Source organism: Balaenoptera ricei, chromosome 20 (assembly GCF_028023285.1).
Source record: "Balaenoptera ricei isolate mBalRic1 chromosome 20, mBalRic1.hap2, whole genome shotgun sequence".
NCBI lineage: Eukaryota > Metazoa > Chordata > Mammalia > Artiodactyla > Balaenopteridae > Balaenoptera > Balaenoptera ricei.
In genome coordinates this window covers 59,419,280-59,443,820 of record NC_082658.1, presented here as the reverse complement: position 1 = coordinate 59,443,820, position 24,541 = coordinate 59,419,280, and the positions used below count along the sequence as shown (strand labels likewise).

Here is a 24,541-nt window from a genome sequence, read left to right as displayed (position 1 = left end):
TTGATCATTTATTCAGTCAGATGAGAATAAGGAAAGACTGCTCAGCTCAAGAAATCATGGGCAGGGACTTCCCTGGCAGTCCAGTGGTTAAGACTTCCCCTTCCAATGCAGGGGGTTTGATCCCTGGTCGGGGAGCTAGGATCCCACGTGCCTCGCGGCCAAAAACACCAAAACGTAAAACAGAAGCAATAGTGTAACATATTCAATAAAGACTTTAAAAATGGTCCACATCAAAAGAATCTTTAAAAAAAAGAAATCATGGACAAAATCAAGCACCTGTCATCTGTGCAGTGAAATCACTGATCTGTACATGCCTGAGCTTATTTCCACCGCAGACTTCTTCCACGTCCACTGCATAGCGGTCCGGTGCATATGGTAATCACTGCACCAGTGTGGCCTGTGCCTCCTGGCGCTCCCCGCGTGGCCCACATGCCCCCTCCTCTGGGGAAGTGTGAGTAACCAACTGCCTTTTCAGTGCCAACCATCCTCTGACCTGTCGGCCTTGCCATATCCCAAATTTGCTATTGATTCATGATATTTTAGAAAACTTGGAGAGCCAAAAGCCTCCTATATAATTCGCAAGACCCTCAATCCAATTAAAAGCTTATAAATCTGGGTAATTTGACCTTACCCTCGAGAAATAACGCTAGTAGTAATCAACCTACCAACACCAAATGTCAGTTTCAAGACTCTGATGCCAACAGTCAGATGCTACTCTTGATACCAAAATATACAGTCCTGTTGACCAGTTATTTTATTTTATTTTATCTTTGGCCGAGAGACATGTGGGATCTTAGTTCCCCGACCAGGGATCGAAGCTGTGCCCCCTGCAGCGGAAGCGTGGAGTCTTAACCACTGGACCGCCAGGGAAGTCCCTTGACCGCTTGTTTTAAAAACAGTGCTTTCTGGAACAAAAGGACGGAAGTGGGTCACAGGCAGGCCTGGCTACAGGCCCCACACCTGGACCAGCTTCTGGAGTCCCATATACGTGTTTGTTTGATGAAAGGGTTTCATGTCGAAAGCAGTATTGCAAACTCTGCCTTTAGACTGTCAGGCTACCCTTGCTGAAAGTCCTGATATACACAGAATTATTTCCACAGACACTTTCCAAAGCTGTAAACATTTTATTTCTACCACACGTGAGTGATTCCTGCTGGAAATATTAAGAAAGAAGAAACCAGGGCTGGGAAGAGAAAATGGAATGATTGGTAGAGCAAGCAGAGCCGTTCTGGTCCTGCAGCGTGAGATGGTGTAAGTATCAGGGCACGTGCCATGATAACCAATACAAGTGAGGCCAACAGAGCCTGGGGGGCTCGGGGCGACCACCGGGAAGAGAAGTCAATAAGAACTCCAGGTCAGAGAAAATCAAACAGACACCAAACACGTCGATCATAAACTCAAGGAGGAAAGAAACCACCTAGATTGCATCTCCCCTGTAACAAAGCCAAGTGAACAGCTAAGAATAGCTTTTCATCTCTGGTGGACTTGAGGTGGGTAGAGGGGTCAAAAGGAAGCGAATCTTCACGATTGTTCACCCCAAGGACTGCTCATTCGATGGAGTCACACGATGCAATGCCTTTAGTACTAATGCCCTTCTAGACAAAGACCCTGGAGCACTTTCATGTAGCAGGTTCTCTTTATTGCTTCATTACAGCAAAAACAATTTTCATAAGAGCCTTTATAGGCCACCTGTAACCTCCAAAACCACAGTGTAATTTTCTTCCATGTGATCTTAAGATACTATGGAGGCAAACGGAAGTTGTGAACAAACAGCAGGGGTAAGAGAAAGGCGACGGTCTCCCTAACGGTGGGATCTCAGCGCGCCCCTGCTCTCCTCAGGGGTTGCCCCTGTCTGGGGAGGACAAGGACGGGGACCAAATCTTGCTTGGTGAGGGTAGGAGATGCTTCAGGCAGGGTTATAGGGCACGGAGGGGTGGGAGGCGCTGCCACACCACAAGACAATTCTCAGATACCGCCTGGTCCATCAGCAGGCAAGTTTCACATCCCCCAGGGCTGGGAGGGCACTTACCGAGCGCTTGTCGGCCTCCGCCCCTTGCTGGCCCTGCAGACATGCCGTGAGCTTCTTGTGTGTGCTGTGGGAGACCTGCTTCACCAGCTCCAGCCGCTTCTCCACCTGTGGACAGAGCAGTGGGTGGGGGTCCTGGGTGAGGGGAGGTCAGAAGTGGGGTCACAGATCTGGACAATCAAGGGACAAGACTGACCCATGTTTCTGCAGAGACAACATCCAATGCAGGAGAAAAGGAGGGGATCACAGACTCAGGGACTCTCTGCTAACCGTGCAATCAAATGCCTTCAAATGTCTCCTGAAAAACCTCACCCAGACTGGTGTTCACAATGCAAGGGGCTATCATAAAGGATAAAAGCTGTGTCTCTAAACAGACCGGATGAGGAGCAGTGGAGCAGCTTGAACAGCATCGGGAAGGGCTCGGCTGTAAAAGGGACTATGTCTTTGGCATCTATGAGCTACAGGCCAGCGACAACCTTACCTGAAGAAGGTCTTCGCTCAGGACTTCAGTCTTCTCTGCCCTAAAGAGAAAATGGAGAGAAATATCAGTTAAAAAAAAAAAAAAAAAAACTAGGAATATAGTCTCATAATTACTCTCCACTCTCTCCCCACTTATAGAGAGATTAGAAAAACAGAGACATTAATAGCAGCTATTTTTTAAAAATTTTGTGGAAGTATAGTTGATTTACAATGTTGTGTTAATTCCTGCTCTACAGCAAAGTGACTCAGTTATACATATATATTCAATATATTCTTTTTCATCTTCTTTTCCATTATGTTTATCCCAGGATATTGAACATAGTTCCCTGTGCTATACAGTAGGACCTTGTTCTTTATCCATCCTATGTACACAAGTTTGCATCAACAGCAGCTATTTCTATCAAGAGAAAATATAGACAGTACTGGAATTTACTAGGAACCTCAAGGAACCAGCATTCCAGCAAAAACATGGTAAACAAGATGGTCTGAGGAGTCTCCTGCTACAGCATGGAAACTGGATGAAGCACAACAAACACACTTCTTCTGTCTCCAGATTTTTTTTTTCCCAAGTAATAGAATTAAGTAGTTTCCTCCACCCATCCCCCTTGGTCTCCCCCAAACAAACAAGCAAAAGTAGCTTGAATATCTGAGCAGAGATTGATCAACAGCAAACACAGAGACAGCATTGAGTCCTGGTGACAAATGCAAATGCCACCACTGAGATCTGCTCACCAGTGTGAGCCCCCCTACCCCACCCAGAAAGTGGGGGGCTGGAACCAGGGGTTAACACATTCAGGGAAAGAACCTGGACGTCAGCTGGAGTGTCCCAACCTGTTAGCAACCCCTGTCTCACATCAGAGGAGAATGCAAATCTTCTTGGAGCAAAGCGAAAAGAGATACACTCAAAAACACAACAGATAAATCAAAATATAAACTAACCCACAGAAAGGAAAGAAAAAGAACACAAGGGACTTCCCTGGGTGGCGCAGTTGTTAAGAATCCACCTGCCAATGCAGGGGACACGGGTTCGATCCCTGGTCTGGGAAGATCCCACATGCCATGGAGCAACTAAGCCCGTGTGCCACAACTACTGAGCCTGCGCTCTAGAGCCTGCCAGCCACAACTACTGAAGCCCGTGTGCTACAACTACTGAAGCCCGCGTGCCTAGAGTCCGTGCTCCGCAACAAGAGAAGCCACCGCAATGAGAAGCCTGTGCACCACAACGAAGAGTAGCCCCCGCTCACCGCAACTAGAGAAAGCCCGCGAGCAGCAACAAAGACCCAATGCAGTCAAAAATAAATAAATAAATTTAATTAATTAATTTTAAAAAAGAACACAAAGCAATAAAAAACAGAAAGAACAAATATAAAACAAAAAATTAAATGGCAGACTTAAGCCTTAACATAGTCATAACTATATTAAATGTAAATGGCCTAAATATGCCAATTAAAAGATAGATTGACAGAGTGAATTGAAAACATTCAATCTATGAGAATCTCACTTCAGATATGACATAGGCAGGCTGAAGGTAAAAGGGTAGGAAAAGATATCACACAAACATTTATCAAAAGAAAGCAAAAGTGGCTGTATTAATGTTAGATAAAGTAAATTCAGAATAAAGTAAATGACCAGAAACATAGAGGAGCATAATATAATGATAAAAGGATCAAAAAAAAAAAAAAAAAAAAAGGATCAATCCACCAAGAAGATGTAGCAATCTTAAATGTGTATGCACTAAACAAAGCTGCAAAAATATGTGAAGCAAAAACTGACAGAACTGAAAGGAAAAATAGACAAATCCACATAAAGACTTCAATATCCCCTCTCTCAACAACTGACAGACCAGCTAGATAAAAAACAAATCAGCAAGAATAAGTGAGAACACAACAATTCAATTAACCAAAAGAATTTAATTGACATTTATAGAACACTCCAACCAACATAAGCAGTATACACATTCTTTTCCAGTACATATACCAAGATGGGCAACATCTGGGTCCATAAAATAACTAATTTGACGATGTTGTTGGTGGTGGTGGTGGTTTTTTGCCGCACTGTGCAGCTTGCAGGATCTCAGTTCCCCAACCAGGGATCAAACCCATGCCCCCTGCAGTGGAAACACAGAGTCCTAACCACTGGACCGCCAGGGAATTCCCTAAAATAACTAATGTGAAAGAACTGAAATCACATACAGTGTATTCTCTTATCACTAACAGAAAGATAAGAAGAAAATATCCAAACACCCAGACACCAAACAGCAAGCTTCTATTTATTATTTATTTATTTATTTAATTTATTTTTGGCTGCGCCGGGTCTTAGTTGCGGCATGCGGGATCTTCGTTAAGGCATGCGGGATCTTCCGTTGCGGCTCTCGGGCTTCTCTCTAGTTGTGGCACACAGGTTTTCTCTCCTCTAGCTGAGGCGCACAAGCTCAGTAGTTGTGGTGCGCATGGGCTTCATTGCCGCACAGCATGTGGGATCTCAATTCCCTGACCAGGGACCGAACCCACATCCCCTGCATTGTAAGGCGGATTCTTTACCACTGGACAACCAGGAAAGTACCAAATGCTTCTAAATAATCCATGGAACAGAGGAAGTCTCAAGGGGAAAAAAAAAAATGAACTGAACAAAAATGAAAATGCAATATATCAAAATGGTGGACACAGCCAAAGCAGTGCTGGGAGGAAATTTTATAGTACTAAAATCATGTATTAGAAAAAAGAAACATTTTCAAATGAGAATCTTAGCTCCTATTGTGGCAATCTATAAAAAGACCAAGAATAAGCCCAAAGCAAGCAGAAGGAAAGCAAGCACAAAGGGCATAATAAATTTAAAACAAAAATAAAAATGGAGAAAAGTAATGAGACAAAGACCTGCTTCTTTGAGAAGATAAATACAATTGAAAAAACCTCTAGCACAACTGAAAAGAAGGAAAAAGGGAAGACAAATTACCAAGAATAGGAAAGAGGAAATATCACTACAAAATCCTGTAGATTTCAAAAGAACGTCTTTGAACAACTAATACACATATGTACATTTGACAATTTACATGAAATGGACTCCTGTACTTAAAAACCATAAATTACAATACACTCAATATGAAACAAATAACTGGAATAGCCCTGTAACTGTTAAGAAATTGAATCTGTACTATTAAAAGCCTCAAAAAAAATATTCAGACCCAGAAGGCTTCACAAGATAATTTTACCAAATGTTTAAAGAAGAATTAGCCCCAATTCTACATAATCTCTTCCAGAATAAGAAGAGGAGGAAACACTTCCCAATTCATTTTATGAAGCTAGCATTCCTTTGATACCAAAACCAGACAAAGAACAGTATCAAAGAAAGCTCACTATGGACCAATATTCCTCATGATATAGACGCAAAAATCCTTAACAAAATATTACCAAATATAATTCAACAACCTATAAAAACAATTTTTCACCATGACCAACTTAGGTTTAGTCCATGGATATTATTCCAGGGGTTTTTTAATCAATCAATGTAATTTACCACATTAACAGATCAAAGAAAAAAAACTACATGATCACATTAATCGATGTAGAAACAGCATTTGACAAAATTCAACACTCGTTCTTGGTAAAAACTCTCAGAACACACAGAAGAGACAGAACTTCCTCAAATTGATAAATAACATCTGCAAAAAAAAAAAAAAAAACCCTGTAATTAACATTATGCTTAATGGTGAAAGACTAGATGCTTTCCTCCCTAAGACTGGGATCAAGGCAAGTATGTCTGTACTCAACATTCATTCAACATAGTGCTGGAAGTTTGAATCAGTGCAATAAGGCAAGAAAAGGAAATAAAAAACATATAGATATGAAAGGAACAAATAAAAATGTCCCTCTTTCCAGATGACATGCTTGTCTATGTAGAAAATACCAAGGAATCTACAAAAAAAAAATTCCTAGAGCTAATAAATGAGTTCAGCAAGGTTGCAGGACATAAGATAAACATACAAAAATAAATTTTATTTCTATACACTAGTAATGAACACATTAATACTGAGACTAAAAATAAAATACTATTAACAACTGCTTTAAAAAATAAAATGCTTAGGTATCAATTTATAAATATATGCAAAGAATGTGTCTGTTGAAAACTACAAAATAATAAAAGAAATCAAAGATCTAAATAAAGGGAGAAATACTGTGTCTGTGGATTGGAAGACTCAACCTAATAAAGATGTCAGTACTCAGAAAATTAGTCATGATTAAATGCAATCCCAATCAAAATTTCAACAGGATTTGTTGTAGATACAAACCGATTCTAAAATTGATATGAAACTGCAAAGGAAGCAGAAGACCTAAAACAATTTATAGAAAGAATAAATTTGTAGTACTCACTACCCAGTTTTAAGACTTACTATAAAACTAAGTAATCAAAAGAATATGGTAGTGAAAGGGCAGAAAAACAGATCAGTGGGACAGAATAAGGAAAATGCACCTAGACAGATGTAAGCAACTGACTTCTGACAAAGATGCAAAGGAGGAAGAAGAGTCTTTCTAACAAATTGTGCTGGTACAATTGGATATTCATATGCAAAACTATGAACTTTGACCCATGCTTCACATCATGTACAAAAATTCACTCATAATGGTTCACGGACCTAAATACAAAACATGAGACTATAAAACTTTTGAAGAAAAAATGAGAAAATATCTTTGACCTTCGGTGAGGCAATGAGTTCTTAGAAATAACATCAAAACGATGATCCGCAAAACAAACAAAAAAAGGGATACATTAGACTTCATCTAAATTAAAAGCTTCGGGGCTTCCCTGGTGGTGCAGTGGTTAAGAATCCGCCTGCCAATGCAGGCGACACGGGTTCGAGCCCTGGTCTGGGAAGATCCCACATGCTGTGGAGCAACTAAGCCTGTGCGCCACACTACTGAGCCTGTACTCTAGAGCTTGCGAGCCACAACTACTGAGCTCGCATGCCACAACTACTGAAGCCTGTGTGCCAGGAGCCTGTGCTCCACAACAAGAGAAGCCACCACTATGAGAAGCCTGCGCACCGCAACGAAGAGTAGCCCCCGCTCGCTGCAACTAGAGAAAGCCCGCACACAGCAACAAAGACCCAACGCAGCCAAAAATAAAAATAAAAAATAAATAAAATTTTAAAAAATAAAATAAAATAAAAAAGACTGACCTGAGGAAGGGGGCGGGCTAACAGGTGACGCTAATTTTAGGAAGCCTGGTATTTTGGGCCTCATCTTTGTAAATGAAAGAGCATTGTTCACTATCAAGACAATGAACACTACTATTTTCAGAGGATGAGTCATTTTACAGGATGATAGGCACTGTGTAGGTGACATCTGGGTACAAGTTATGTCTTTTCATTTTATTTTTTACACCAATAGACTAAAGCAAAACAGAGCCTTGGCAAATGGATCTAAAAATTGTGCACTGTTCTCCTGATGGGCTTTAGAAGAACAATCACTGCCACCCACAAAAATCTTGATTGTCACCGGTGTCATACATTAGCTTGTCAGGTCACGGCAGCATTTCTCAGAATGTGTTCCATGAAAAAATAGACTCATTAGACACCCTGAAGAAAAAGGTTCTGTGGACAAATAAGTTAGGAAACACTGAAGGCTATATTCTCCATTAACAGAGTTTCATTAAAATATTAAACACTCTGAGAAGTCCGGCAGGAAATTTAAATGGCTGAATTTTGGCTAACTCGTCATTCCCAAATCTATAAAAATATATTTCACATAACACCAGTTAACGACTACACCCTGAGTGCTGAATATAGTTTAGGAAACATGAAGATGAAGGTAATATTCACTACAGGACATCTTGGAGACCTTCCCTGACATGCTACCTTGGAGTTCTGGCCTCATCACAGAAAGACACTTGGTTGGATTGAGAGCCCCGCAATGAGGACTCTCAGCTGTCATTACAGAAGTCACGGAAGGAAACAGTGAGGCTGCCTTTAACGCAGAGATAGTCTCATTACAAAACATTTCAGTAAGTCACCAACCAAGACACTAATAACAACCCAAGAAGTTGTCAAATGCTCTCAATTTGTCTATCACTAATATTTTCAGCACCTGTTGCTCTCTTTCTATTTGCAGAGTCTCAGGCTGGGTCCCATGGAGCAGCCACGAGATCCTTCTAACCGATGCCCCCGTCTCCAGCATCTTCCCATTCATCATTCACACTGCCTTTAGATATTCTTCCTAAAATGTCCCTTTTACCTAATGCCAAAGAGGTGCTCTGCTAAGTGCTTTACCAGCTTTGTACCACTGTTTAAAAATGTACCTGAGATTTGTTTCAATCAGGTAGATAAGACGTGCAGACGTGGAACTGTCGTGAAGAAACTTACACTTACAGGTTCCTAGAATCAGGAGGCAGGGACACGCAGGGATACACCAGGGCAGGTCAGGAGGCAGAGAGAGCTAGGGGACAGTGTGGGCAACAGTCTTTACTGTGGTTTCCACAAGAAGGATGGGGTGACAAAGCAAGCAAGCTGAGCAGGTGTAAAGTGGGATCATCTGAGTAATTTTGGTGGGCTCTGGGCTATGCGGGGAGGGCCCTAATAGTCCAGTACTTGGCCCTGGAGTTTTTTAGGGGCAGGAGGATACTGTCCAGACTACAGGAGCCTGAAAAGAGGTGGGTGGAGGTATGGATTCAGAATTGGTTGAATCAAAGATTCAAGCGCATCAAAGATACGCTTTCAGGCAAACTGTTTGGTCTCTCTAGGAATTAGCCAGGCCTCAGAGGGGCAGTCTCTCCCAAGTCAGTGAGGCTTCAGATGCCCGAGCATCTGGAATACAGAAAACATAGTGAATACAATCACTCATTCCTTAAAAAAAAAAAAACCCTGGAAGGTGTTATTATCCCCATTTTTTTAAACAAGAAAATGAGGTTACTCTGAATTAAGTCATCACCTTGGTGCAAGATACCAAAATATAGTCCTGGAGCTACTACATCAGCATCACTTTCAAACTTGTTAGAAATGTAAATTCTCCAGCCCCAACCAGACCTACTGAGTCAGAAATTCTGGGAGTGAGCTCTAAAATCTGTTTTAAGATGCCCTCCAGGTGACTCCAATGCATGTTAAGAAACACTGGTGGGCTTCCCTGGTGGCGCAGTGGCTGAGAATCCGCCTGCCAATGCAGGGGACACGGGTTCGAGCCCTGGTCTGGGAAGATCCCACATGCCGCGGAGCGGCTGGGCCCGTGAGCCACAACTACTGAGCCTGCGCGTCTGGAGCCTGTGCTCCGCAGCAAGAGAGGCCCGCGCACCGTGATGAAGAGTGGCCCCTGCTTGCCACAACTAGAGAAAGCCCTCGCACAGAAACGAAGACCCAACACAGCCATAAATAAATAAATAAACAAATTAAAAAAAAAAAAAGAAACACTGTTGTATGGAATAAAATCTAAAAATCTCTGCTTTGGAAAATCCTACTGAGTCAACAAATTTATCTCTTCAAGGTCCTCCAAACTGTCCCCACTGTTCTATGCCCAGGCATCTCCCGCTCTTCATTCTGGCCCCTTCCAAGAGGAGGTAGCTGTCAAGCTGCAACAATCAGACCAGGAACAGAATTTATCAGCAATAATTGATGCTAGACTATAACAGAGCAATTCCAAAGTTCTGAGTGAAAATTCATTTCAATCCAAAAAAAAAAAAATTATGATAACTTATCAGTCAAGTATAGAGGCAAAATAAAATCATTTTTAGAAATAGAAAAGGATGTTACCTCTCTTTCTGAGAAAACCCCTTGAGGATGCACTCCAGAAAAAATAAGGATAAAACTTTAATCCAGTAAGAAATGACAGAAATAAACCTGAGACCAGCCAAGAGGAAATCCCAGGATGTCAGACCCGCAGGAGGCTCGGAGAGCAATAAATACAAATCGGAACTCAGTGGCCTCTAAGATGAAGAGAGCAAACAAAATAATAGATGAAATGAGTAAGCTGGAAGGTATGAAGGCATATGATTCTCCCAATAGAAGAAAACAAGATAATCCCAAAGAAATTCGAGGAAAAGTGCCCAAGAAAGATAGGATTCAAATATGAATCAAAACACAAACAAATATGAATCAAAGTAAAGTGGTGCATGATTGAATCATCTGTAGAATGTAAGAAAAGAGTATTTATTTAACCTTGGCACTAGGCAAAGTCTCCTTTATCTGGGCAGATATCTTTATGCTGGAACCACAGAGCATGAAATATTATTGACATATTACTTGGCTCTGCAATGAACAACATTTAAGTAGCTATAAAAGAAGTACTTAGTTGACTGTTGAACTTTTAGAATCAACCCATGAACAAAACACAGAAGACATAATTATGATTACAGGAGAGAATGAATGTAAATTTTATCAATCTTCAAGATGTGAAAAAGAGAAAGAGAAAAAAGAGGCAGGAAAAATGGGAAAGAAAGGAAAGGAGGAGGGAGAAGCAAACAGTTGAGAGAGAGAGGTGAATAATGCTCACTAAAGCCAGCCAAGAGAAACTGTACCATCTGTGGCAACTGCAGGGAGGTTTAAACATAAGAAGTAAAATGCTCTTTGTTACAACAATTGAAAAAATAGGTATGGAGGGGAAGGCAAGTGGTATAATAGAATCAACCCCCCATCTCCCCAACAGGAAGTAAATTGTGTGTTTGTGGGTATATGAGAGAGAACCCACAGGACAAGCATATTATTTAAAGATGGGGAGCTAAATTACAGAGGAATTGAATACAGAAGTCATTAAAAGTAATTGTCTCCAGAGAGCAGGGTTGGGAGTGGAATCAGGGTAAGACGGCTGATACCTTTTCATTATAAGTCCTTCTCTACAACTTGATTTTTTAAAAAACCACAGCCACCTATTATATTGATTTTTAAGGGACAAGGTTGCTGAAGGCATGGAAAATAGGTGTGCCCACCACAGCTGTTGGAAGCATGAAATGGTACGATCTTTCTTGAAGGCAATTTGGCAATATATTTTAAAAGACTGAAAATATAGAAAACCTTTCTCAAAGTAACTTAAATGGAGGAACTCATCCTGAAGAAATAATTGAGGATGTAGATGAAGATTTAACTGTAAGAAAGGTCATCAGAGCATTGCCCTATGGAGGTCTACGTTTATACTTAATCTTTTGTTTCCAGCCCTTCAGTATATGGACATATTGGAAAAAAATCCAAAGATGTTCCCTCAAATCCAAAGGGGATTGTTTAAATGGATGGACTTTCATATAAGTATTAAAAATGATGACATATATTTGACATGTAAAGGTATTGATAAATTAAGCGAGAAGGAACAAGCTATAAACCAGTACGCACAGTAAAAAACATACATATATGGATACTCAGAAGCAAAAAAAATATGCTAAGGTATATGTCAAAGTGTTGTCAGCCCTCTGTTCTTCCCTTGTGTTGAATGTTCTAATTCTTCTATTGATACAAGAGACAGTGTAAGTATTGTAAAATGTATTGCAAAGGTGGTTACCAGGGGCTGGCGGGGAGTTACTGTTTCATGGGTACAGTTTCAGCTTTGCAAGGTGAGGAATTCTATGGATGGATGGTGGTGATGGTAGCACAAAAATGTGAGTGTGATTAATGTCACTGAATTGCATACATAAAAATGGTTAAGATGGTAAATTTATGTTGTATTTTTACTACATTTAAAAAACAAAAATAAATTTAAAAAATATTTAAGGCAGTGAAAATATGTTGTGTGATACTATAATGATCGATATGTTTATATATACATTTGTCCAAATCCACAGAATGGACAGCACCAAGAGTGAACCCGAGGTAAACTATGAACTTCGGGTGTGATTATGATGTGTCAGTGTAGGTTCATTCTTGGTAACAAATGTAACATTCTGGTGAGTGATGTTGATAATGAGGGAGAATATCCATGTGCAGGGAAGGGGATTTATGGGAAATCTCTGTACCTTTCTCTCAATTTTGTTGTAAACCTAAAACTGCTCTAAAAACAAAGTCTTTAAAAAACAAAATAATTGTATTACAAAATAATGTAAACTGGAATATTTTATGTCACATGTGATAAATTTATGAACACAGCAAGTTATAAACACCATATTTTAATATTGCGAAGGTCAACCAAATGAGTACATTTCTAAGAGGAGTTTTAAAGGTATTGCAAACATTTTATTTTTTTTTTTATTTTTTTTTTGATATTATAAAGGTATCTATTTATTATAAAAGTGAAAAGGACAGATTAATTTAATACATGGATACGCAGGGGGAATTCAGTTGGAAACTGAGACAGCTGTGCACAAGGAATCTCTTCCCCCTCCCCAGGCCTCCTATCTGGTGGCTCAGAAACAAATAGTTATTTCCTAAAGCAACCGAGGAAGCCTGAATGATTCCTGCACAGAGTTGGCACCAGAGGAGCAAAGATCCAGAAGAGACCTTGCTGAGCCTTTGCCCCATCCAGGAAGGAATTATTGACCTTTGAAGGTAGCATTTCGTGACCTTCCATCTGTCTTTGGCCTCAAGGACTCCTGAGTATAAACACAGGTACTACCTAAGTAATGATTCAAGCAATTAGATCCCATTGGGTAATTCCAGAGAGAGTTTGTTTTGGTGAATTCAGGCTTGCCCTGCAAGAAATAATAAAGGGACTCTTTCAGGTTGAAATGAGAGGATGCTGAAGAGCCACTTAAAGCTGGATAAACAAATAAAGATCTTTGATAAAAGTAAATACATGGGCAAATATAAAAGCCAGTATTATTGTCATTTTCTACATGTTTTAAAAGACAAATGCATAAAAATCAACGTAATATGATGTTGGACACACAATGTATAAAGATGCAATTTGTAACAACAATAACATTAAAGAGGTGGGTAAGGAGTTGTATAAGAGCAGAGTATGTGCTACTGAAGTTAAGTTGATAGCAATTAAAATTAGATTGTTATAACTTTAAGATTTTAAATGTGTCATAGTAACCATGAAGAAAAGATCTATAAATATACAAAAAAGGAAGTGAGAAGGAAATCAAAGTGTGTCACTACAAAAAAATCAACTAAACATAAAAGAAGGTAGTAATGGAGGAAATGAGGGACCAAAAAATCTATAAGACATACAGAACACAAATAGCAAAATGGCAGATGTCCTTCCTTATAAGTAATTACATTAAATGTAAATGGATTAGACCTTCAAAAAGCAGATATTGGCAGAGTGGATAAAGAAAACATTATCAAACTATGTGCTGTCCAGAAGAGCCTCACTTTAGATCTAAAGACACAAATGGTTTGAAAGTGAAAGAATGAAGATATTCCATGCAAATAGTTAAACCAAAAGAGATAGTGATATACTATCATCAGACAAAATAGACTTTAAATTTAAAAATTGTTATAAGAGACAAAGGAGGACATTATATATTGATAAAAGGGTCAATTCATCAAGATGATATAACAATTAGAATCATATGTGCATCGAACAACAGACACCCTCCCCCCAAAATTTATAAAGCAAATATCGACAGAAGTAAAGGGAGTTATATAGTGATAGTTGGAGACTTCAATACCCCACTTTCAATAATGGATAGAATCATCAGACAGATGAGCAATAAATATGGAAATAGAGGATTTGAACAACAATATAAACCAACTGGACTTAATAGACATACAGAATACCCTAGCCAACAGCAGCAGAATACACATTTTTCTCAAGAGCATGTGGAACATTCTTAGGATAGACTGTATGTTAGGTCACAAAACAAATCTCAGTAAATTTTAAAAGACTGAAATCATGCAAAGTATCTTTTCTGGACACAATGGAATGAAACCAGAAATCAACGGTAGAAGTAAAATAGGTATTGCAAACATTTTAGATTCTCTCCCATGTTACTTTTTCCCTCGTCCCAAAACAGGAATATTCCTGCTGGTTCCAAAATATCCAGGCATTATTTTTTAATCTCTAATCCAAACCCTACCAATTCCTCATTGCTTCCTTTGAGTCCTTCCAACAGTATCAATCATTTCCAAGGACGTTTTCGAGCCCCACGGTTAATTAGTACTTCCCTCTCGAAAATAAGATGTTTAAATCTCAAATGTCTTGATACTTATTATACTAAATCTTTAAATATGTATTTCTCGTGCCCTCCAAATAATTTTATGCTGGTTTAAGGTAAGAATATATGATTTAAAAATAATGCATAGATGTGCATAAGACTATACATAATATATTAATATGATTATTCATAATATTTAAATTAGTAATGTTAATTATATAATATTTTTATGTATTATTTTAAATGTTTTCTTTTTTTAATTTCTCACAATTTTTCGAACATGGACCAGGGTTGTGAAGAATGGGCTTTCCCCATGATTTTGGAAGTGATTTTAGGATGCAAATACAGTGGTCTTGGTGATATCTGATCTCTGGAGTTGTTATGGGCTAAATTATGTTCCCCCCAAAACTCCTATGTGGAAGTCCTAACCTCCCTTACCCTAGAATGTGGCTGTATTTAGAGACAGGGCCTTTAGAGAGGTTGATAAAGTTAAAATGAGATCATTAGGGTGGGCCCTTAGCCAGTATGACTGGTGACCTCATAAGAAGAGGAGATCAAGACCAGACACACAAAGAGACGACCATGTGAGGACACAGGGAGAAGACGGCCATCTGCAAGCCAAAGAGAGAGGCCTCAGAAGGAACCAACCCCGTGCACACCTTGATCTCAGACTTCCAGCCTCTGAAATTATGAGAAAATTAATTTCCATTGTTAAGCCCCCCAGCGGTGGCACTTTGTTTGGCGGCCCCTGCAGACCCACACGTGACTGCATTCTGCATCTTCCACCTCCACCTACCTCGTGGTCACTTGTGAAATCTGAGCGCTGTGGACCTTTGTGGTTTTAAGGATGGATTATAGCATGATCTCGGGGCCACAGAACAGAGTAAAAAGCATTGCACGACTATCACAGTGTCCTGTGCTCATGATTTGGGGTCCGTGTTTGTCAGAGATCAGGGTCTGGTGACCAGCAGAATAGGACCTGATGTGTTTCCTGAAAGTGAAGGGATTAAATGGCTCAGGATGAACAGATTCCAATCCATCCTTGGGAGCAATTTTCATGGTATCTGTCATTGCAGAAGGGTTCTCTGGGGTGGAGTTTAAGTGTGATTCTCTCTGAAGTTAAGGCCTGGACTCAATGACTTGCCAAGGTCATTTTCTGGTCTATGGTTTGCGCACAGTTTTAAAAAGAAACCTGTGATCCCAGACCAACGGAAAGTGGCTTGGAAGTACAGGTCTCTGAGGGGCAAGTCTGTGACACTGAAAATGACAGAATACCCTGGTGCCCAGCTCCAGTGCGACTTGAAGATTTTACACGGGGAGGCTGGCCCCAGGGTCCAGCGGGCAGGATTTTGGACACAATTCACTATAGCGAGAGGACCAGGACCACAAACATGGGCTTTCTCATTACTAGCCTCCTGCCCTTGGCAGTTCTGGCAGGACAGGGCTCAGAGAGACCAACAAAATGTTATCTTGCTGAGACAGGTGCTATTCCAGAAGTGTCCCCATCCAGACAAAACACTAATGTCAGGGCTTCTGGCCTCTCTTTTGGTGTCCTTCTCTATCCCCCAGGCACCCCCTCTCCACCACTCTCTTAGTTCTGTCTTAGAACTGTTACCTGTCATACTCCCTAGTGGGCGAGAGGAACACATTTTAGACCCCGTTCCCACACTCCTTCTCAAGTGCGGCTCAATTCATCTCCAAGCCACCCTGTGAAGGCTCCCAGGTAGGGAGGCAGCCATAAATGAAGCCAGGAAGACCGCGCTCCAGGCTGACGCTGTGGGCTGCAGAAGCAAGGGCTCCGATGATGCTCTCAGGGTTAGGGTTTGGGGGGAAACCTTTTCCAAGCAAAGTAGTCCAAACCTCAGTTTGTCTGGCATCGAAACTATCAAGGCGAACAATGAAACACAGATGTTAAAAATCAGCTTTCTAGCAGTGGTACGGCAAGGACCCAGGAGGAGAGGAGAACCCCTATTTGATTTATAAAGGAACTTCCTTCCCCTGAAATCATAACTGAACCTAATCTCCTCTATTTACACATCAGTAGAAGATAATTATGTCCCCCACCAAGCTGTTTCTCCCCTGATCCAGGAGAAGAAACACTTAGAACATGTTTATTTTTCCAATGACCCTCTCCCACCGCCAACTCTCACCCCCACTCCTGAGTTTGGTCGCAATTTGACTCGAGGCTATTACTGGCTTTTTCCTTTAGAGTCTGTCTGCTTTGTTGCAATAATCACCACTTAGCATACACAACAGATTCCTGGCAAAAAATCACCTCATCTGTTTAGGCTGAACTACCTACTGGTCGCAGGATTCACTGCTCACTTCTCTTTTCTGTCCTCTTCTAGTTTCTGGAGCTCCCCATCAGATTGGCCATTTTGCCAGTTTTCTCCTGCTAAATTATACAAATAAGTAAATAAATAAATAAACTCTAAGGCCTCCATGCCCTTAAAAAGTGATGTTACATGAGTAATAAACAGATGCTATAGGAGTATAACTCCAAAGCCTTTATGTGTTAACCTTACAAATTGGGTAACCGGGTTTGATATAGGATTTTTGATCATAACCTTTTTGTCCGTAAGTCTATAGATATTCTTTAATGGTCTTCTTCCTTCTGGAGCTGCTGATAAGAAGTCTGATATTAGTCTAGTTCTTCTGGTTCTGTCTGTCCAGATGTGCAAAATTTCTCTTTATCTGTAGAATTCCAGAATTTCACCAGGAAACATCTATACACATAGCCTGAAACATTCACCCACCCTGCCTGACTTGTCAACTCAGAGAACTTTCCTTCTACTTTTACTTAACAGTTGCTCTTCTGTCTGGTTCTTTTTCTCCTCCGGGTTCATGTTAAGCCTCTTGAATCTGACCTCCAAGTTTCTTATCTTTTCCCTCATGTTTTTCACCTCTAAATGCCTTTGCTCTGTGGCCTGAGAAATCTGTTTCTCTTGATCTTCTAGAATAGAGAGTCATTATGTTCTTAGCAGTGACTATTTTTTACATACATCTGGAAAATAGTTCCTTATAATGTGGAAACAATGTTTTCAGTTCCATGAAGTCTTTTATTTATCTATTTTATTTACTACACTGGTATTTTCTTGAGAGTTCACTGCATTTTATTAAAGTCCTCTTCCATCTCTTTCTTCAACTCTACCTCGACAGGAGCTATTTCTTCTAGTTTCAAGTTTGCGCTCCTAACTTCTTGTTACCATGACCTTGGAAGTGAGCTGTGATGGTTCCCCGCCTACTCACAGGTACGTGTCCCTCAGCCCCTGCGCAGGTTAGGCTACTGGTGTTGAGTCGGTAGGACAAAAGCAGATGGGGGGAGATACAGCTCCCTGCAGGCTGGTGTTGAAGGGTTAGAGGAGGTACCACAATGGTACTGGATGGCAATGCTCATCGTTTCCGAATCACAAAGTTAAGAAGTAATTCAGCCTCCCAAGTCAGTCCTCGCTGAACCTTTTGCGGTCAAAAGTATCAATTAGGAAACTCAAATCAAAACTACAATGAAGTACCACCTCACACCAGTCAGAAGGGCCATCATTAAAATGTCTACAAATAACAAATCCTGGAGAGGGTGTGGAGAAAAGGGAACCCTCCTACACTGTCGGTGGGAATGTAAGTTGGTGCAGCCACTATGGAAAACAGTAAGGAGGTTCCTCAGAAAACTAAAACTAGAATGACCATACAATCCAGCAATGCCACTGCTGGGCATATATCCAGACAAAACTATAATTCAAAAAGATACATGCGCCCCTATGTTCATAGCAGCACTATTCACAATAGCCAAGACATGGAAACAACCTAAATGTCCGTCGACAGATAAATGGATAAAGAAGATGTGGTACATACAATGCAATACTACTCAGGCAGAAAAAAGAATTAAATAATGCCATTTGCAGCAACAGGAATGCAACCAGAGATGATCATACTAAGCGAAATAAGTCAGAGAGAAAGACAAATACCACATGATATCACTTATATGTGGAATCTAAAATACGACACAAATAAACCTATCTATGAAACAGAATCACGGACATAGAGAACAGACTGGTGGTTGCCAAGGGGAAGGGGGTTTGGGGGATGGATGGAGTGGGAGGTTGGGGTCAGCACATGCAAACTAGTATATACAGGATGGATAGACAACAAGGTCCTACTGTATAGCACAGGGAATCATATTCAATATCCTACGATAAACCATAATGGAAAAGAATATTTTAAAATGTATACATATGTAAACTGAATCACTTTTTTGTACAGCAGTAATTAACACAACATTGTAAATCAACTATACCTCAACTAAAAAAAAAATTTTTTTTAAGTATCAAATAGCTCCTGCAAGACAAATAAGTGCTTACACTAAGGACTGAGGAGGGATCAGCCTACACCACTCTGGCCTCTCAATTCACAGCAGTTCCCCCCCCTCCCCAAAAAAAGCCACCCAAATGCACACACACAAAATTGAGCCCAGCACTGTCTCTCATCTCCGGATATCCTAGGTAAATTCTTGGCTTCAGACTCAACCTCTGAAGCTTTGCCACTATAGCAGAAAGTAGTTTTCAAAACGGCAGGATTTCCAGTCCTACGTGCCCTGCCAGGGCACTTCCACTGCTCCATCAGGAGGCGAAGTTTATTTCCATCCTCTTGAACCTGGGAGGGCCTTTGTGGCTGCACAGAAATAACCTCCCAGGCTAGGTCATAAGGATGCTCCGTCCTAAAACCCAGCCACCGTGTTGCGAAGAAGCCCAAGCCACACAGAGTGGCCATGTGTGGGTATCTGGCCAACAGCTCCAGCTAAGGTTCCAGTTCATGGTCAGCAAAGACCTCCAGACAGGTGAGCAAGCCTTCAGATGACAAAGCCTCAGCACCTGAACCATCACAGCCAACATCGAGCGCAACAGAAATGAGCTGTCCCCTCTGAGCCCCGCCCAAGAGCAGATTCATGAGGAAAACGTCATTGTTACTTTAAGGCCACTAGTTTTTGGGGTGGTTTGTTATACCACATTACTAGATAACCAGAATGGTCACCATGGCCCACCATGCTATTCCACACAAGAAATCAAGGACCTGGGCTCAGACCAGCTTCTCCCTAGAATCCTCCAGCATTTATATTTTGATGCAGCATTTCCATCGTTCTCAACAAGGATTCACGTTATCTCCAGCTTTCTTGGTCTTAGGGATGGCTTTGAGAAGATTCTAGAACCATCCACTTCTTTGGTACTAAAATGACTGTCAGTGAGAGGTAAAATGGGAGGAAACTGGCATAAAATAATAATTCTATTTTATGCAAGTATAGCAGAGGAAGACATGTAAATGTTATGTCAGTTCTCGGGTTGAGATGCAAATATTTTGAGTTGGCTCAGTGAATGACATTAGATTTTACAAATTTTAGGGGAAACTACCTGTACATGACAAGCATGAATTCACTCAACCAGGTCAAGGAGTTTTAGAAACGTGGGGTAACGGCATCAGCAAGCAGAGGTCCTCGCTTCTCTCTGGGCTGTTGATTCTCCAGGGAAGCTTCTTAGCCTCTCCAAGTTCCCTCATCTGTTAAGCGAGGAAATCGGGCTCAGTGATCTTTAAGAAGATCCTGTGAGCTCGGCCATTCTGCGGACATTTAATGAATATTCATAGGTCGATACCAAGAACAGGCTGTCCACCCAACCCCATCATTTCACGTATGGAAGAACTGAAGACAGCCTGAGAGGTTAGCAAGCAAGTGAGAGATTAAGAGACAAGAGAGGAAGAAACAGAATCCCCACCATCGGAACAATATGCTACCATGAAACTCTGCTTGTGGGGATCAGCCCAGATGTTCTCAGTATACAGCTGCACCCTATGCTCCGAAGAGCAATAAAAGCGGGGTTCATTCACGCCCTGCCCGTGGGATCTCTGCCACCACCCTCACCAGGAGGAGCCACGCAATGATGAGGCAGAGAAATGTTTGACCACCACCATTATTCCCACTACCCAATCACAGGTCTGTGCCACCTGCTTCCCCTGCTACGCCCGCTCCCGCCCACTTCAACTGAAACAAGCTGCTTCCCCGCGTGGCCCTGAGTGGCCGGCCGTGACTCCTGCTTCCAAGGGGCTGTGAGTAATAAAAAGCTTCTTCCTTCCTGGCCATCATTTGCATGTCTATGCGTCTCACTCCATCTCCTCAGAACAAGCCCCAGGTACATTTTAGAGCAGAGGGTGGCAGACAGGACCCCACAAGAACAGGGGGACATCTCAGGAAGCACTGCGAGAGAAGAACAGAGGAGAGTCAAGGGACGATCGTTAGGTCCTGGGTGCCAGCTCAACACGTGGGCAGTAAAGCAGCCTGGAAAGTTTCCGAGATGATGAGGACAGGTGTCTCCTGGGACCAAGCAGACCCCCTGGGGTAAGAGCTTCACGCCAGGAAGAGGAGGGCAGATCCCTTCCTGTAGAACGTATGAAAAGCTCCTGTACTCGTCTCCTAGGGCTGCAATAACAAAGTGCCACAGAGGGGCGGCTTCCACAACAGAAGTGTATTGCCTCGCAGCTCTGGAGGCCAGAAATCTGCAATCAAGGGGCTGGCTGGGGGGTTCCTTCCCAGGACCGAGAGGGAGACTCTCTTCTAGGTTGTGGTTGCCTCAGGCATTCCTCGGCTCGTAGACGATGTTCCTTCTGTGCGTGGATGTCTGTCCAAATTTTCCCTTCTTATAAGGACACACACGGGCCCACTGGATTAGGACCCACCCTAATGACCTCATCTTAACTCGATCATCCGTAAAGACTATTTCTATGTAAGGTCACCTTCCCAGGTGCTGGGGGTTAGGACTTCAACATCTTCTGGGGGGAACACAATTCAACCCATAAGAGCTCCGCATCCATTTCACTGGTGTTCTTTTTCTTTAGTTCATCCAATCCACCCCTCTTTGCTACTTTCAAAGTAAAACCCAGAAGGCCAATGAAAGGGTTCAGATCACCAATTCTGATCATGCAATTCCTGTGGGGTGTGTGTGTGGTCACCACAACACCAATTTTCAGACGGTAGCTGGGTGTCCTACAGTTCAATTCAGTTCTGACACCATCTAACTGAAGACAGCATCCAATCCCACAGCTTAAGGGCTCAGTCTCACAAGATTGTCCCCCCTCCCCGACACATACACTTCAGACGCCAGTCTCAAGTCCTGGTTGTCACCTGGCCTTCTGATTGGCTACAGATTGAAGGTTCCAAAGAACCCCCTCCTTGGGTTCGCTTAATTTGCTAGAGTGGCTCACAGAACTCAAAGAAACATTTTCCTTACTAGATTACCGGTTTACTATAAAAGGATATAACTCAGGGTCAGCCTCTAATCACAAGGTTGGTTTCCCTGACCACCAACCCCCATCCTCAGGTGCCATCCAAAAGTCACCTCATTAACATAACTAAAAAGCTAAAAAGACACCGTTATAGCTCTCACCACTTCGGAAATGCCAAGGGTTTTAAAAGTTCTGTGCCAGAAAGAGGACCAAGACCAAATACATATTTCTTATTATAAATCACAACATCACAGGCTGAGAGCTTCAACTATGGAAAAGGGGTCTAGGAGGGTTCCTTTATCTGGCCTGATGCTAGAGCCATGAAAGGAATCCTTGCACACCTGCAGGATCCCCGCTGAAATAGTCACACCCCCGCCAGCAACCCGCTGACTCTCCTCGTCCTCCCTCCTGGGCACCAAAGTGGTGGTGAGTGAGGGGGCTCTGGCTAGGGTACTACACAGATCATCACAACTACCAGAGGGCAGGGCAGGTAAAGGAAGGGGATGAGATACGGCCGCTGTACACACAGCTCCTCTACTTGGCTGACCTGGGTGATTTTAGAATAGCAGACGTGGTCAGCACTTTCCATTCATAAGATTCCTGTGCCCACACACCATGGGCTAATACACAGCCGAAGGCTTACTACACACTTGGCATAAGTCTTACTCCTGTTCCTCCTTCCAAGCTCGAGCAAATGCTGGCTTCTCAAAATATATACAAGTGAGAACCTATGGGGTCCTGAGCACAAGTAATACCAGTGGCAAAAGGACAAACAGGGCAAGTGACAGCAACCTTCCAACCCACTAGCACGGACTAAATGCATCTTCCTTGCCAGCAACCCTAGCCTGAAAAGCAGATCTGCCCCAAATCGGACATAATCTTTAGCAACATCTGATGATATCTGATGAATAAATTTACAAGTCCCTTTTGGCATGGGGCAGGATATAAACAAATAAATAACATGAACAACCAATGCAAGTAAAGCTTGTTAGCAGACAGAGTATCCTTTTACAGGAAACATGGTCTCGCACGAGTCATTTCCTAGAAAACGCAGCTAGCTCCAAGCCATTTTGCCATTATAGAATATTCTCCAGGACAGTTGCATTGGAAAGCCTTTTTTTTTTTTTTCCCTCCACAAGAATATAAATCCACCTGTACTCAAAGAGTAGACACTCAATGGCAAGTATCCATTTCCCACCTGTCTTAGTCTGTTCAGGTGACTATAACAGAACACCTTAGATAGCGTGGCTTACAGAGAACAGAAATTCATTTCTCACAGTTCTGGAGACTGGGAAGTCCACGATCAAGGCACCAGCAGATACGCAGTCTGGTGAGGACCCGCTTTCTGGTTGACAGCCCACGTTTTCTCCCTGTGTCTTCATGTGGTGGAAGGGACAAGGGAGGTTTCTGGGGTCTCTCTTATAAGGGTACTCCCATTCACAAGGGCTCCACCCTCATGACATAATCACCTCCAAATACCCTCACGTTGGGGGATTAGGATTGTTAAAAAGAAACAGGCTAGGGGCTTCCCTGGTGGCGCAGTGGTTGAGAGTCCGCCTGCCAAGGCAGGGGACACGGGTTCGAGCCCTGGTCTGGGAGGATCCCACGTGCTGCGGAGCGGCTGGGCCCGTGAGCCAAAACTACTGAGCCTGCGCGTCTGGAGCCTGTGCTCCGCAACAAGAGAGGCCACGATAGTGAGAGGCCCGCGCACCGCGATGAAGAGTGGACCCCGCTCGCCACAACTAGAGAAAGCCCTCACACAGAAACGAAGACCCAACACAGACAAAAATAAATAAATAAATTTGAAAAAAAAAAAAAAAGAATGGAGCTTTCAGTTTAGTATTAAAAAAAAAAAAAAAAAAAAAAAAAAAGAAACAGGCTAAAAATGGAGTCACTTGTGCTAAATCCCACGTCAGCAAACTGAGACTCAACACCTAACTGCAGTTTTGGCCTCTCGCAGGAAAATGACCTTTAACTAGTGACCAGCACTAGTGAGATTCTGCCTGATGGAACCCCTACCTTCCTCGAAAGGAAGGCGACCTTGCCTGAAACAATCCACTCTAGGCTAGAAACTTCCTTTGTCCATCCCCTTCTGCCTATAAAAGTCTTTCACTTTGCACAGCTTCCTTTTTGCTCCTTTCTATGTGCTAAGATGGGATGCAGCCTGATTCATGAATCATTAGAGCAAGTTAGATCTTCAAATTTACGCAGCTGAATTCTGCTTTGTTAACAGGATTTACTGTATGAATTGTGTGTGTGGAGGGACACAAATATTCAGTCTCCAGCACCATGTGTGTAAGAGGAGAGGGGGACAATTATTCTATCTTATCTGGGCCGTGGCCAATTTCAACACTTCCTGGTTCCCCAGTGGTCACATGGGGCTGTGGATCAGTCACGGCCAGTTTTCGGCCGAATTACAGACGGCCTTGAGCTCTGGTTGGAAGGAACACCATGAGCTGGGGCATTCACTAAACGGCATGTGTCCGGCTTTTTGACAAAATATTCCTTTTTAACACTCTAATCTGAATATTAATATTTAATCTGTCCTGAACTGTAGGTTCTCCAAATCCTCCTCAAATTCATCAGCAGCTCATGAACCCAAGTGGTCTATTTACGGTCTGATCAGTGCAGAACCTAGTGAAAGGATAAACTTTCCTTTTCAGATGGCGGCTGGATTCACATTTAATTAAGCTCCTGAGTCCTGTGCGAGGTGACTTAGTATTTCAAGGTAGTTCATTCCTTATCCTTTCAAATGCGGGGGGAGTGATG

General features: G+C 42.1%; 1 protein-coding gene across 5 annotated transcripts in view; it reads right to left on the bottom strand.

Moving 5' to 3' along the window:
• Positions 1 to 24,541, bottom strand: part of ARHGAP44 (Rho GTPase activating protein 44) — a 180,720-nt gene that overhangs the window by 104,352 nt on the left and 51,827 nt on the right. For all 5 annotated transcript variants that reach the window (XM_059908749.1, XM_059908745.1, XM_059908746.1 and 2 more), the window contains exons 2-3: positions 2,508 to 2,547; positions 2,030 to 2,134 (exon numbers count right to left, since the gene is read on the bottom strand). In XM_059908749.1, coding sequence (XP_059764732.1) covers positions 2,030 to 2,134; positions 2,508 to 2,547 — 145 coding nt within the window. The remainder of the gene's footprint in view (positions 1 to 2,029; positions 2,135 to 2,507; positions 2,548 to 24,541) is intronic.